Here is a 16,520-nt window from a genome sequence, read left to right as displayed (position 1 = left end):
GCGCAACCTATCTCGGTCTCTTTTTCTGGCGGGACCTGAACGCGAGCGGACGTATTCTTCGCCGTTGTGAGGAAGTGTTTCGGGAGAAAGAGGGTCATTCTACGCAACCTCGAGTACTGCACTGGGCTAACGTAGCTGTTAGCATTACGTACCGCCGGGATTTCGCCGACCGGATAACAATCGTCGGAGTATCGTTCAACATTCTTCTGGCCGGGTCTTTTGTGGAGTTTCAATTGAGGACAGCGCTTGGATTAGCGTGCCTTCAGTGGAGTGGATTCCATTACGGTGCCCTGACGTCCAAAAGTGCTGGAAAAGGGGGTACAGTGGTGGTGGCGAGCCAACCAAAGAACACACAATATATTACATTTGATAAATTTTAATTTATTTGTGTTGGTGATGTTTAGAAGAATTTATTTTGTACGATAGGAGCTGACAAGAACATTTTGTGTTTAGTTATTTCATTCAGATTGAAAGGAAAAAAAAGGGAACTCACACCGGTGTTGAGAAAGGTAATCACCAATTATTTTGCTTGAGGGAAAGGTCAACTAAGAGGTTGAGACTAAATTGTATTTATTTACTTTCTTTTTTCCACTGTGGTTGTTGTGATAATAATTTTGTTGTCCTGTGTCTGTTTGATATAAAAGTTAATTGTTTTTACAACTGTTGTCTTGTTTCTTTGCCCATGCCACCCCCTCAATAGTGACATCATTGGCTCCAGCGAATCGAACCTAGTGTCCCCTTACTGGTCCAAGTAGAAACCCGTTGTCTACCCATAGTGTTTTATCATCTCCAGCAATTATAAAACAAACGTAGCCCTTGTTACACAGCCCTCTCGAGCCACTGAGAGGACTTCTTGAGATCGGCCACTTCAGTTATGGTCCGGGAGGACATCCCGTGTAGGGGCTTGTCCTCCCATGATGGTCCCTCTTTCAGCACCTCATCCTCTGTTCCCCATTGTCTGAGACATTCTCTGAGTATGTCATTCATTGGAACCTTCTCCTTGATTTATTCATGGAACTCGAATGATTCATTCTGGACAGTGGCCCTCACACTCACTAGACCCCGGCCTCCCTCCTGACGTCTTGGCTACAGTCCCAAGGTGCTAGGGTGGAACCCTCTGTGCATGGGTAAGAGCTTTCGGGTCATAACATCTGTCGTCTGAATCTCTTTCTTTTGGCCACCTTATTATACCTGTTTATTGCCCGGGTCTTGTTCTAGCCATTGAGCTGGCTTCTTAGGTTTTGCCTCACCCGCTGGAGGTATTTGGACATAGCTGCTTTCCTTGTTTCCAGTTCAAGGGTGCCATTGGTTTGTGGGATACCAAGGTACTTATCGCTGTCATCAACGTCTGCGATTGTTCCTTCAGGGAATGAGACCCTTTCAGTGTGGACGACCTTGCCTCTCTTAATCACCATCCGACTACATTTCTCAATCCCGAATGACATCCTGATGCCAATGCTGTCGATCCTAGTTGTCTGGATCAGGGGGTCTATGTCCCTTTCGCTCTTAGCATACAGCTTTGTGTCATCCATGTAGGGGAGGTGACTGGTCATATTGTGTCCAAAGCCAGTTTTGGCGATCACTTCGCTTAGGGGGTTCAGTCCTATGCAGAACAGCAGTGGGGAGAGTGCATCACCTTGGTATATGCCACATTTGATGGACACTTGGCAAAGTGGCTTGCCATTGGCTTCCAAGTGTGGTTTTCCACATCCTCATCGAGTTCACAACGAATGCTCTTTGGGTCCTGTTCACCTTATACAACTCCAAGCATTCAGTGATCCATGTATGTGGCATCCAGTCATAGGCTTTCTTGTAATCAATCCAGGCTGTGCACAGGTTGGTATGTCAGGACCTGCAGGAAAGAAATGAGTCAATTGACGGAGGCCCAGAGAGGTGTGATGAAAAGGCCGATACCCGAGTGGTACATCCAGATGACCATACCTGAATCACTCGAACCTGCCAAACAAACGCTCCAAGCTTTGTCCAGTTGCCTAAAGAGGTACACGAAAGAGAATGAGGCCAGATGAATGAACAGGCTGTTTGCAACACAACCTGCGAAAGTGTACGCTCAGTGGCAGGGTCCTAACAACAGAGCTGACCCACCAAGACTGGAAACTGAAAGGTACTGGAAAGGCAGATGGGAGAAGGAGACACATAACACCAGTGCACAATGGCTGGAGACTCTGAGAGAGGAGCACACCTCCCTGAACAGAACTCTGTTTCCATAACAGTGGCAGACATACAGGAAAGGGTCTCAGACATGAAAAACTGGACAGCACCAGGCCCGGACATGGGCCACACCTACTGGCTAAAGAAACTCACAGCATTGCAATAGCGCTTAGCATCACTAATGAACCAGTTGCTGAGGTATGGGACTCACCCAGGCTGGGGAACCAAAGACGAGCGATCCTGATCATGAAGGATCCCTGAAAGGGTGCAGCCCCATCCTCCTATTGGCCAATTACTTGGCTTTACACAGCATGGAAGCTCATGTCAGGCATCATAGCGGCTTAGATAAGTGATCAAAACATGAGCAAAGCACAGAAGGGCATTGGAAGAGATACAAACATCAGCTCCTGGTTTACAGATAGTCACACACTGCAGGTCCTGACATACCAACCTGTGCGCATCCTGTGGGACTTCCAGATACAGACTGACAAGATGGTAATGGCGAACCAACCAGATATCAAGATCATAGATAAAGAGCAGAGGAAAACCGTTGTAGTGGATGTAGCAGTTCCAAGTGATGGAAATATCAGAAAGAAGTAACACGAGAAAGTCGAGAAATACCTAGGGCTCAGAGAGGAGCTGGAGAGAGCCTGGAAGATAAAGGTGACAGTCGTGCACTCGGGGCAGTGACCCCCAAACTAGATGAGTGGTTATAACAGATCCGGGGAACAACATCGGACATCTCAGTCCAGAAAAGTGCAGTGCTGTGAACAGCAAGAATACTGCGCAGAACCCTCGAGCTTCCTGGCCTCTGGTAGAGGACCCAAGCTGAATGAGGGACGGACACCACCCGAGGGAGGGTGAGATGAGGATTTTTTTTAAATGTATATATAATTGTGTTGATTCTAGAGAGAGAGAGAGAGAGAGAGAGAGAGAGAGAGAGAAAGAGAGAGAGAGAGAGAGAGAGAGACGTTTATGGATGTTAAATTATACTTATTCCTGTGTTCCAGCTTTCCAACAAATTCAAATGACCTCACTGAAACACCTTGGCTCTTTTTGGGGGGAGAATAAACTGTTAATTGGCTATCAAGCTACACACAATTTAATGTGCTGCACTGTGCAGCACAGTAAAAAGACAAATTCCCAGAATTGGCTTACCCCTCCCGAATGCCCAGACGACAGCCAAATGGCTGTGTTGTCTAAAACCAACATCTGGCTGGAACACCAGCACACATTCTAAAATCGAGTCTGCATTCAGATAAAAGGTATCAAATGGTAAACGTGCCGAACAAAGCTTTTTGAAGATAAACTGCTACTGGAGGGAAATAAAACCATTTTTGGCCCTTGTTTAAATTGCCACATGCTCGCAGCCTCTGGCATGAAATCTTTATCTGTGGCCCGTCAGTGCTATTAACCACAGTAGAAAATCTCACATGTACAAAAAAATCGATTAGATATTTCACCAGAAGATTGCAGCAAACCCATGGCCACGCTCTAATGTACATTCGGAAACATGCAAATGACCACAAAGTGACTGGGAAAGAATGCCGTGGGAAAAGAAAACAACTGGAAGCTGAGTGGTTGATTTAGATGATTTCACTTCAGCAAATCTGGTCTTTTTTGCTAAATGTTTTGACACCCATTTAGCATCCGCTAGGCCTTCTCAACGATAAATCGATACAAAATCATACACCCAAGCTAGGGCAGCCAAAGCAGTTTCAGCATACGCTGAAAACGAGAAAGACAAAAGGCTAAACTGAAAGCTAGCGAATAAAAACTGGTTCTGATTTCAAATTCCATTCTTAAAAAGTCAAAAGGTTATTGCTGTAGCTGCTACGGAAGCGGCCCTTTTAGGAAGCTGAAAATCTTTTGATCTTCCTGTCCAGACAGTAACATTTACATTTTATCTTCGGAAATGTGTACCTTTCACAAGCGATAGTTTTTTTTTTTTCAGAAGTAGAATAGCAAATATGATATCTTCTTGCATTCCAAACACGTTGCTTTCTTTTTTTCATCTTTGCTCTCAGGATGAACCCACCAGTGGCATGGACGCAAAGGCAAAAAGGTTCATGTGGGACTGTTTCCGCAACTTCACCAAAAAGGGAAGAGCTGTCGTTCTGACCTCCCACAGGTAGAGGGACATGGGCATATCCATCAACATCATCAAACGTCATGAGACCACCACTGTGTTCAAGAAGTCATTTCATGTGACATGTTTAGTGGATGTATCATAGGAATGTGATTGTTTTTATGTTTCACTTGTGTGATCAGTATGGAGGAATGTGAGGCTGTCTGCTCCAGAATGGCCATCATGGTCAATGGTACGTTTAGATGTCTTGGCTCTGTGCAGCACTTGAAGAACAGGTAACTACAATCACTTGTGTGAATAAAATACAGCTAATTTGTCTCAACCCCCCCAAAAATGCCCACATGGCCTGACCCCCATCCCCGTTCCTAATTAGGTCATCTCATCTCATGGCCTACCCCCGCACCCCCACACACGCACACACACCATCAACAAAAATTCTCCTGATATGAGGAGATTCATTGTGGTTCAGTGGTACCTCTGCTTACAAACATCTCTTCATACGAAAATTTCAATTTACGAAATGCCTCAGAAGGAAAATATAGGCTCTTGGTCCGAAAGAAATTTCAAGATACGAAAGGTAAAAATACAGTATGGGGTGCTGTTCGCAGCTCAGAGTTTCTGGAACGCAACATAAGTATAAATGCTCTGCCATTGGCCATTACCGAGCATCATCCTGGCATCCCATTGGCTAAGAGGGACTTCGACCATATGGGTCGAGGCAGCGTCATCGTCATTTTGCTCCTCAGGCCATGAGGCGTTCTACGTACATGCAACTCACCCAGAAAAAGTGTTAACCAGTCGGGCGATAGCTCAGTTCTTTTTGAAGGATTGTTAACTCATTCACTCCCAAAGACGTTTTTAAATGCCTTTTCAGACTTGGTCCAGAATTGTATGGTACTGAATGAGTTAAAAGCCAACAAAAGCAAACATCCGTGGATGAGTGCTTAATTTATGCACAACTCTCATTTATTATGCAATAATCTAATTGTAAGATGCATATGTTACATATTTTGATGCATTTTTATGCTTTAGAAAATATTTACGTTTGAATTTTAGGGGGGCTTAGAACTGATTAGGGCATTTACATGGAAAGCGCATCTGTACTTATAAAATTTTCTAGTGAAGAAAGTTCTTCCAGAACCAACTAATGTTGTAAGTACAGGTACCACTGTACTCGGTTGGTGATTACAGGAAGATACCTTAAGATCTCCAAACATCAGTATTTTGTTCTGTTTAGTGGTCTACATAGTGGCAACAAGATATTTCTTATTTTACATTTTAATTTATGTACCACACTGAGCCTATGGAACGAATCTAAATTGAATAGTCACCGTGAAGTTTCTGTAACTAGGCTCAGGTGATCATGTATTCTCAAAGATTCTGAGATTTGATGATAGTCCAGACCTGATGACATCTACGCAGTTAGTCCTCATCAAGGTGGTAGCGCCTCCTTCGAGGAAATAGATATTTTCTTTGTTAATGTTCTACTCCTTGCGAGTTTAATAAGTGTATCTCATATTTGCTTAAAGGAGTGGTTATACCTTCATGATGATAAAACACACATTTGTGACATTTCATGAAATGCCATAGCCTTGGCAATACACAGTTTGCCAGTTAAACAACATTGACTGACACCACGCCTGTTATAATTCTCAATATTTGCTATGTATATTGTGCGATTAAAAAAAACAAAAAAAATCTCAATCGCGCCCACGACAAAATTTTAACGACCCAGTCCCAGTTGTGTGTTTCGGAAATTTGGTGGTGTGTGTGTGTGTGTGTGTGTGTGTGTGTGTGTGTGTGTGTGTGTGTGTGTGTGTGTGTGTGTGTGTGTATATAAAAAAAAAAAATCCTCGTGTCACCCCTTGGGTGGTGTCAATCCCTCATTCAGCTCGGGTCCTCTACCAGAGGCCAGGAAGCTTAAGGGTTCTGCGCAGTATCCTTGCTGTTCCCAGCACTGCACATTTCTGGACTGAGATGTCCGATGTTGTTCCTGGGATCTGTTGCAACCACTCATCTAGTTTGGGGGTCACTGCCCCGAGTGCACCGACCACCACAGGCACGACTGTCACCTTTACCTTCCAGGCTCTCTCCAGCTCCTCTCTGAACCCTTGGTATTTCTCCAGTTTCTTGTGTTCCTTCTTTTTGATGTTTCCATCACTTGGGACCGCTACATCCACTACAACGGCTTTCCTCTGCCCTTTATCTATGATCACGATATCTGGTTGGTTCGCCATTGCCATCTTGTCAGTCTGGATCTGGAAGTCCCACAGGATCTTCGCTCGGTCATTCTCCACCACCTTTGGAGGTGTTTCACATTTTGACCTTGGGGTTTCCAGTCCATACTCCGCACAGATGTTTCGGTAGACTATGCCAGACACCTAGTTATGGCGTTCCATGTAGGCCTTCCATGCCAGCATCTTACACCCTGAAGTTATGTGTTGGATTGTCTCAGGTGCCTCTTTGCACAACCTACACCTTGGGTCTTGTCTGGTGTGGTTTATCTGGGCCTCAATAGCTCTGGTGCTCAGGGCCTGCTCCTGAGCAGCCAGGATGAGTGCCTCTGTGCTATACCTCAGGCCAGCCATCTCTAGCCACTGATAGGATTTCTTGAGATCAGCCCCTTCGGTTATGGTCCGGTGGTACTTCCCGTGTAAGGGCTTGTCCTCCCATGATGGTCCCTCTTCTAGCTCCTCATCCTCTGTTCCCCATTGTCTGAGACATTCTCTGAGTACGTCATCCGTTGGAGCCTTCTCCTTGATGTAATCATCGAGCTTGGATGTTTCATCCTGGACAGTGGCTCTCACACATTTGATAGTCCTCGGCCTCCTTCCTTTCGGCTTACGTACAGTCTCAGGGTGCTGGATTTGGGATGGAACCCTCCATGCATGGTTAGGAGCTTTCGGGTCTTAATGTCCGTGGTCTGAATCTCTTCCTTTGGCCACCTTATTATTCCTGCAGAGTATCTGATCACTGGCAGGGCATAGCTGTTTATTGCCCGGGTCTTATTCTTGCCATTGAGCTGTCTTCTTAGAACTTGCGTCACTCGCTGGAGGTATTTGGCCGTAGCCGCTTTCCTTGTTGCCATTTCGAGGTTGCCATTGGCTTCTGGTATACCGAGGTACTTGTAGCTGTCCTCAATGTCTGCTATTGTTCCTTCAGGGAGTGAGACTCCTTCAGGGCGGACTACCTTTCCTCTCTTAGTTCTCTTAGTATTCGACTACATTTCTCAAGCCCGAATGACATCCCGATGTGGCTGCTGTAGATCCTGGTTGTGTGTATTAGGGAATCTATGTCCCTTTCGCTCTTAGCATACAGCTTTATGTCATCCATGTAGAGGAGGTGACTGATCGTAGCTCCATTTCTGAGGCGGTATCCATAGCCTGTATTGGTGATTACTTGGCTTAGGGGGTTCAATCCTATGCAGAACAGCAGTGGGGAGCGTGCATCACCTTGGTATATGCCACATTTGATGGACACTTGGCAAAGTGGCTTGCCATTGGCTTCAAGTGTGGTTTTCCACATCCTCATCGAGTTTGCAACAAAGGCCCTCAGGGTCCTGTTCACCTTATACAACTCCAAGCATTCAGTGATCCATGTATGTGGCATCGAGTCATAGGCTTTCTTGTAATCAACCCAGGCTGTCCACAAGTTGGTATGTCGTGACCTGCAGTCTTGTTCGACTGTTCTGTCAACCAGGAGCTGCTGATTCTCTCTTTCTCTCTCTAATTATATATATATATATATATATATATATATATATATATATATATATATATATATATATATATATATATATATATATATATATAAAATCCTCATCTCAACCCTCCTCTGGTGGTGTCCGTCCCTCATTCAGCTCGGGTCCTCTACCAGAGGCCAGGAAGCTTTGCTCATGTATTGATCCATGTGTCCACTTATCTTAGCCGCAATGATGCCTGACATGAGCTTCCATGTTGTGGAGAGACAGGTTATTGGCCGGTAGTTGGATGGGACTTCACCCTTTGAGGGATCCTTCATGATCAGGATCGTTCGCCCTTCGGATAGCCATTCTGGGTGAGTCCCATCCCTCAGCAGCTGGTTCATTTGTACTGCGAGGCGCTCATGGAGCTCTGTGAGTTTCTTTAGCCAGTAGGTGTGGACCATGTCCGGGCCTGGTGCTGTCCAGTTCTTCATATCTGAGACTCTTTCCTGTATGTCTGCCACTGTTATGGTAACGGGGTTCTGTTCTGGGAGGTTGCTGTGCTCCTCTCTCAGGGTCACCATCCATTGTGCACTGCTGTTATGTGCAACCTCCTTCTCCCATATGCCTTTCCAGTACTTTTCAGTTTCCAGTCTTGGTGGGTCAGCTCTGTTGTTAGGACCCTGCCACTGAGCGTAAACTTTCGCAGGTTGTGTTGCAAACAGCCTGTTTATTAGTCTGGCCTCATTCGCTTTCGTGTACCGCTTTAGGCGGCTGGACAAGGCTTGGAGCCTTTGTTTGGCAGTTTCAAGTGCTTCAGGTATGGTCATCTGGATGTACCTCTCGGGTATTGGCCTTTTCATCAAACCTCTCTGGGCCTCCGTCAATTGACTCACATCTTTCCGGGCCGCCTTGATCTTAGCCTCCAACCGTCTTTTCCATGGTGGGTAACGTATCTCTGGTTGCTCTTATAGCGAAGAGTCTCTAGGGTCACTGATGCTGAAACGTATATCAGCTCATTGGTTTCTGTGATCGTTACGGTAGGGATCGCCCTCAGTGCTGCATTCACACTTTCTATGAGACTTTCAGGTGGTACTTCACATAGCCGTTGTAACCGGTTTCTGGGTTGCCCAGCTTTCATTCTCGCCATGATCTTAGATTTCAGGTCAGTTGCTGCCTCACTCAGCATTTCATTCATTTGGGCTGGCCTCCCAATCTCATCATCTGCATTCATTGGGGCTTGCCACCCAAATCTCTGGTATGACCTCCTCCTCTTATCTTGCAGCCTGGGGCCCTTCACCATGGAACCTGCGTTGTACCTCATCAATCTCAAGCAGTGACAGCAGTTGCCATTTGTGGATGTTGGAACACTGAGCTACTAGTTGTTTCGTTGTCAACCGTGACTGTCGGTTCCGGAGTAACCATTTAGCCCTAGCGTGAAGGATCTTGCCCAAGGACACACACTGGATGGTGTTATGTGCTCATTTTTTTTTGCCCCAAGCGGGATTCGAACCACCGTCTCCCGTAGGCCAAACCGATGCCTTACCCACTGAGCTATCCAGCCGCTCAGTTTTTTATATATATATACAGTCCAATCCCTCCCTACAAAAAAAGTTTCTTGCTGAAGCGAACATTAAGGCCGCAATTTTGAATTACTTTAAATCTGTTAAAAATTACTAAAATAAATTTTTGTGCTTTTTAATGTGAATTCATGTCATCTTGCTGCAAAAAAAGCTACAAGTCACCTTATTTTCCAAATGAAACAGATTTGGTGAGGGCTACACCATTGTCCTTCGTCTGGCAGAGAGTGAATCCACTCCAGACATGTGCCCTGTCAACAGCTATATGAAGAACTGCTTTCCAATGATCGATCTGAAGGAATGTCACCAAACCGTGCTCACGTACCAACTGCCAATGCACGCCTGCAGCCTGGCTAAAATTTTTAAGGTGCTTGCCAATCATGAGGCACTAGGCATCAGCGCATTCTCTGTTTCACAGACCAACATGGACCAGGTGAGAGCAAGACTGAAGCAAACTGAGAATTTGGTGTTAAGACGACATATGTGTATGAATGTGTTACAAGTTGAGAACAGTAAACCATCAATACACCCATTATCTGATCAACTTATCCTCAAGAGGGTTGCGGGCGTGCTGGAATCTTTCCCAGCTGTCTTCAGACAGTTGGCTGGATGCTACCTGAAATACTTGCCATTTTTTCAAATCATGTGTAAAGGTCGAAATTGCAGCTGTCACGGGCCTTTTATTTTGAAATGCAACATCAGGTCCTAATGAAAGGACTGTAGTTGGATAACTAGAATGGCCTAGTTTTTCCGAGCCCTCGTCTGATTGCGGGACAGCAAAAATTGTTTGTTTGTTTTTTAAATCTGTGGTCATTTTCGTCATTGATGCAGAATGGACATTAACATCTGTTTCTATCTCAACTTCAAAATTTTTGTTGGTACAATTCAGACAATTTCCAAACCACTGAAGTGGCTGTATTAGTTTTATTAAGAATATTTGGCCAATACCACTTGCTGTCGACTGGTTATCAAAATGCACAGTATTAACAATTGCTGTGGAGGCCGGCTTGGCCCCGGTCGAATTTCTCTTGCGAAAGCAAGAGTGTGAGAAAGGTTCCGAATGCTTTGTAACTATGTCTTTCGAGCAATGCCACTCGAGCGAAGCACGCCTCAGCAGTCGATAGTCCGCTGCTCTCTGCTGTGTGCGTCAGCGCGAACGTGTACGAGGCGCGCGACTTTTGGTTTCACCCAATCAGCGCCAACGCAACTCACGTCACAGATCAAAGAAACTTTGATCTACCACAACAGCTAAGACAGCCTAGCCAACATGACACTCAACGCCTGACGGACATGTTTTTCTGTAATCTGTGTGTTTTCTTTTTTTTACCTAAGTATATATATATATATATATATATATATATATATATATTTAGCACACTAAAGTCTTATTCACAATGTATTTTTTCGTTCCACTGAGGATTAGCTAATCATAAAGGGATGAGACTCTCTTTAGCTTCATTTAGCAATGTTTGGGGAAAAAAGCTTCTCCTGGTGTTTCTAATTTGGATAATGCTACATTTTAAAACATTGAGACCCGCAAATATTAGTTTGAAGAGGCTAATGTATGTATTTATGCATTTTTCTTCAATTGTTTTTGTACTACTTTCTTGTGGGCGGCACGGTTCAACCAGTTAGCATGTCCACCTCCCAGTGCTGAGAGGCAGAGATCGATTCCGGCTCCGGGCTTACTGTGTGGAGTTTGCATGTTCTCCCCGTGCCTGCAGGGATTTTTTTCCTCCTCCCATATTCCAAAATTATGCTCGGCAGGTTAATGGAACATTCTAAATTGGCCCTATGTGTGATTGTAAGCATGAATGAGCATGAATGGTGGTTTGTCTGTGTGTTCCTTGCGATTGGATAGCAAGCAGTTCAGGGTGTACTTGAGCCTATCCTTGACCCTCACACAACACACACACACACACACAGAAATACATACACTTCAAGATGCTTATGAAAGGAGTACCAGAATTTGGTGCTACACGCTTAGACAAGGGTACATTATCGTTGCATCGGGCTGAATTCTTACAGTTTCGAAAGCTTCTCTATTCGGAGACCAAAGAAAATAAAAAAATCTTCACATGTTCAACTGTTAACGTTGCATGGTGAAAGACATTTAATTGGTCGGTAATTTGTCAATATTGACTATTACAATTCATATATTTAACCCTTTTGGGTGAAACCTGTGAATTAAAAAAATATATTTATAATATGGATGAATGAAGAAAAAACAAAATGTACAGTGCAAGGGCAGATGCTTGTGCACCATCTAGTGGCTGTACGCATACATGCCCACTTGAACCCTCTCCCCAAAATGCAAATGACCAACAAAAACTATACTCTCCCATCACATAGGTGTTTATCAACTTTGCAATGGAACAATCTGATGCTGAAGGGCCCACAAACATGATCGTCAATAACGAGACTCAACAGACCAACCTCACCACCCAGCCCAGTCAGATGGCGCGTGCAAGAATCCCACACGAGACACCAAATCCACTGCCACAAAGGACCATTGCCTCTGGCAGTAGAAGCAAGAAAGCCAGGAAAGCATCAAAATCTCAATTCAAAGTAATGTAGAAAAGGAGGACGAGCAGGAGCTTCAGTGTTCACGGCACAGAAGCTATGTCATCCAATTAGAACAAAGCAGAACAACAAAGGTCCTCCTGTCTTTATGGTTGGCTCCAGCACAGAGGACACGGCGGCACTGTGAGATTTTTTTTTTCATTTCGAACGTGTCTTCGATTGAAGTATGAACCCATTATCAGCCTGGAATCCTCAATTATAGGCTTAAAAGCCAAAAGAGGTGTTCCTGTTTCTCAATCCCATTCTTGTTTTGCATTGGAAAATGAAAAACTCTCAAATTCTCTCAAGAATCTTCCAAGATTTGTATCTATCTATCTTGTTCATTCTGTCAATTATATTTTGAAAACATTTGTATTGCGTGAGATATCATTACTTTTTTAGTCTGACTTAATGGATGGATGGATTTCTCATTATTACAATATAATACATGCTGATTTATATAGCGCTTTCACAACAGCGGCAGCTGTAACAAAGCGCTTAAAACAGTTAACAAAGTAAAATAATAAACAGAACACATAACATAAAACACGGACAGCCGTGCAGTCCTAAGCACACGCTTTGTTGTTTGAAGCAGTTTGAGATGGAAGAGGAGAGAATCAAAGTGTCCTTTAACCAGTGGATCAGCGAAGTCATGCTCAAAATGTGCACACGCCGGCTACAAGCTAAGTTTCAAAGTCAACAAGAAGCTGTAGCATCCATTGACGAAAAAGATTGGTTCACTTCTCCTGTTCCATGGAAATCCATTTCAATTCCATTCCAAGCGGCGACTCTCGGTTCCAAATTCGCATTGGCGCTCTGCGCCAACGCTCCTCTCTCCTCATCCTCAACTTTAGCAGCCATTCATCCAGTCGCACCAACGCCAACTGTCCAACAGTGCCAACATCTCCACTGAACAAAACAAGGTTGTGAAAAAGGCTCCCCATTACAGGCGCAAAAAAACACAAGCGCCCCAGTTCTGTCCAGCACCGACAGTCAATGGCGCCGACATTCCTCCTGTTGAGGAAAGGGAGCTGTCAATTTGCTCTTGGCCCGCCTTGGACACAGGTTCTTTTATCTCTCTATAAGGTGGAAGAAGACCCAACACCACGTCGTCTCTTCTTTAGTTTATCACAACGCAACGAATCGATTCGGGCTCCTGTGAGTCTCAGATTTAATTGGGAAGCCCCGAACAACCACAGTCACACGTATATATAGACATAGTATGTTAATTATGTTAATTAGGGGCTGGCAGTCCTTCCCCTTATGTAAAAATCAGAAACAAAAAAGTCAGGCAAAGTTTGATTATGGCATTTTGACAAAGTACAGACCACATCTGCTGTGCACAAAGAGTTCCTCCTCGAGGGAACTTGACCGCCTTCAGGAACTTTCCTGAGGTAGTGGACGCAAAAGAAGACACTTGGGGGCTGTTAATCACTCAAGGGGAAATAGGACCCCAACTTCACCCTACATTCTTTGTTTTAAGTAGCGGATGTTTACGACAGAGACCGGTACCAATAGTTCTCATAGCAAGGTGAAATTACTCAACAATGTTCTACTACTACTTCTAGCGGAATAATTCCTTAACACGCATTTTTCTATTTTGACTGGTATTCATAAGAATTCTGACTCTCAAAAGTATGTTTCAAGGGTAAATGTTTGAAGATGATGCATTAACAATGAACATTACATCAGCAGGTGTGTACTCCAGGTTTATTCCAAAAAATAAATGGATCAAAAACTGGTGTACTCATGTGGCATCATCAGAGTATTTTTTCCAATCTCACACTGCAAAGATTATTTTACTGGTAATCGACACGCTACCATTAACGATTGTTACTGTGAAATCCTCAGCAGGCTTGTTTGTTTTGACTGAGAAATTTCCTTGCATCCCAAAAACGCACATTATTTGGAACTGTGCGTCCCGTGGGAAAATTATGCGTCTCGGACGCGGGACGCAGAGGTAACGAGATGGCTGAATCTCTAAACATTCTCTGAGTACTACTATTATTACCACTACAACTAATACTACATTATTTAATACCTTCAACTTCACAATAATAATAATAAATAATTAAATCAACCATGATTATAAACTGTATTGTCAATAATGTATTATCATTATTCATTATTCCAAACATGAGAAGGCATTCAGCAAACATAATTGGAATCGAGCAAAAGGACTCCAAATCCCAAGGGCCAAACCCGGAAGTGAAGTGCCGGCATTATTGACTCCAGCTGTAACGCAAATTACTTGGTTCAAACAAACATTCTAGTGCCACCGCACAAATGTGACGACTGTACAAAATTAACTAAATAAAAGACACCACTGTGACAAAAAGACTTTACGCGCTATTTAAACTGCCGATCGCGAACGGAACGAGCCGTGATTGAAACTAACTGTGATGCTGCTCTTTCCACATTGTACTGACTGTCAGTGGCAGCTCCGCCCCTCTTAAAGTGCCAGAGAAAGTCATCAACGTGAGTTTCCCTGGATGGATTTTGTTTAATTTCTTTATGATTTTTGCGGTCCTCTGGCCCACTTTATACCTGTGGACGAATGATTAGAGGCTCTAATCCCTCGTTGTGTCCAAGGACCGGCAACTCAAGGCCAAGGACTTGACTCCGAGGCCAAGGCCAAGGACTTGACTCCGAGACCAAGGCCAAGGACTTGACTCCGAGGCCAAGTCCGAGGACCAAGGACCCGCCCTTCGGTCCTCGAGCCAGACCTCGAGGCCAAGGACCGGCTTGAGGAACACATCACTGCGGCACAGCATGATGTACATAAATATTTTGCCAACTCATTGTTTATAGCTGCAATGTAAAAGATGGACAGACACTTTGTGGCACTGGGAAAAGAAGCTAAACAGAGAGAGAGATCAGGGGTGGGCATCTTCACAATTATTTTCTGTTTAATTACTCAAAATTGTTACTTGACAGTGTTTGCACAAGCTATATGAAGCATCGGGATCTTTTTTTTTTAAAAACAGGTATGACAGCACATATTCAACTGTGTTTTTAGTAACTGTGTCATATCAGTTCATCTATAAATGTGTTTGATCAACAACCAATCTGCCAGAATAATGTGACAGGTGGAATCAACATTGACGATCACAGAAGGTATTTTCTGTGGACCTACATGACCTATAAAGCAATTATACTTTTTGACCCTGTATCTCCAAATAAGAAAAGTTAAGATGGACTAAATTGTATTCTGTTGTTTAATAATTGCGTAGACATGTTTTTATGTTGATAGATTCTGATTGGCTGAAGGAAAGCAGGAAATTATTTTAGTTGTGTGTGTGATCATTTGAATTGGTTGTGTTGGAGGAAGGGGGACATCTAAAACATACAGCGTGGACCGGATTTGGACACCCATGGAAGATTTGGAAAAATCCAACTCGGTAAGATTTGCCCCTCCGTGAGCCGTCACCTTACCGTGGTGGAGGGGTTTGTGTGTCCCAATGATCCTAGGAGCTAAGTTGTCTGGGGTTTTATGCCCCTGGCAGGGTCACCCATGGCAAACAGTTTCTAGGTGAGGGACCAAACGGCTCAAAGACCCCTCATGATGTTTAGAATTAATGGATCTAAGTTTCCCTTGCCCGGACGCGGGTCACCGGGGCCCCCCTCTGGAGCCAGGCCTGGAGGTGGGTCTCGTTGGCGAGTGCCTGGTTGCCGGGCCTACAACAATGGGGCCCAGCCAGGCTCTACCCGAAGAGGCAACTTGGGTCCCCCTTCTCATGGGCTCACCACCCATGAGAGGGGCCAAAGGGGTCGGGTGCAATGTGAGCTGGGCAGCAGCCAAAGGCAGGGACCCCGGCGGTCTGATCCTCGGCTGCAGATGCTATCTCTCAGGATGTGGAATGTCACCTCTCGCAGGGAAGGAGACTAGCTGTGGCCCCCAGAGCCCGACAGAACCGCTTCCACACCCTGGAGACGAACTGGGGCCCACGGTCCGACACAATGTCCATCGGAATCCCATGGAGACGAACACATGGGTTATTAATAGGCCGGCGGTTTCCAAGGCGGACGGCAACTTGGAAAGCTGAACGAAATTAAAAGATTTTGAAAAATGGTCCACAATGGTGAGAATGACAGTCTTTCCACGGGAAGGAGGAAGGCCTGTGACGAAGTCAATTGAAGCAACCCCACAGGGGGCCGGTGTGAGACCTTACCACAGGCGCAGGAGGAGCAGGCATTGATATCCCTCCGACGCCCCGGCCACCAAAACCGCTGGGAAACGATATGCAAAGTCCGGTTCACCCCCGGATGGCAAGCCACCATAGACGTGTGCCCCCACTGCAATACCTCTGAACGAAGTGGTGGGAGCACAAATAGCTTTCCTGCAGGACATCCAGCCGGGACTTGGATCCTGTCCTGAGCCTCCGGGATCCTCCGCTCGATCTCCCACCTCAGTGCCCCCAGGATGCAGTGGTCCGGG

At 44.9% G+C, this 16,520-nt stretch overlaps 1 protein-coding gene across 1 annotated transcript in view; it reads left to right on the top strand.

The window, feature by feature from the left end:
- Positions 1–12,641, top strand: part of LOC127593454 (phospholipid-transporting ATPase ABCA1-like) — a 139,214-nt gene extending 126,573 nt beyond the window's left edge. Inside the window, exons 31-34 of the mRNA XM_052054912.1 lie at positions 4,197–4,300; positions 4,441–4,533; positions 9,707–9,953; positions 11,873–12,641. Of these exons, the coding sequence (XP_051910872.1) occupies positions 4,197–4,300; positions 4,441–4,533; positions 9,707–9,953; positions 11,873–12,097 (669 nt within the window). The 3' untranslated portion in view covers positions 12,098–12,641. The remainder of the gene's footprint in view (positions 1–4,196; positions 4,301–4,440; positions 4,534–9,706; positions 9,954–11,872) is intronic.
- The last annotated feature ends 3,879 nt before the right edge of the window (positions 12,642–16,520 follow it).

The sequence above is a fragment of the Hippocampus zosterae genome, chromosome 20, assembly GCF_025434085.1.
Source record: "Hippocampus zosterae strain Florida chromosome 20, ASM2543408v3, whole genome shotgun sequence".
Classification (NCBI taxonomy): domain Eukaryota; kingdom Metazoa; phylum Chordata; class Actinopteri; order Syngnathiformes; family Syngnathidae; genus Hippocampus; species Hippocampus zosterae.
This window is presented reverse-complemented; position numbering and strand designations above follow the sequence as displayed.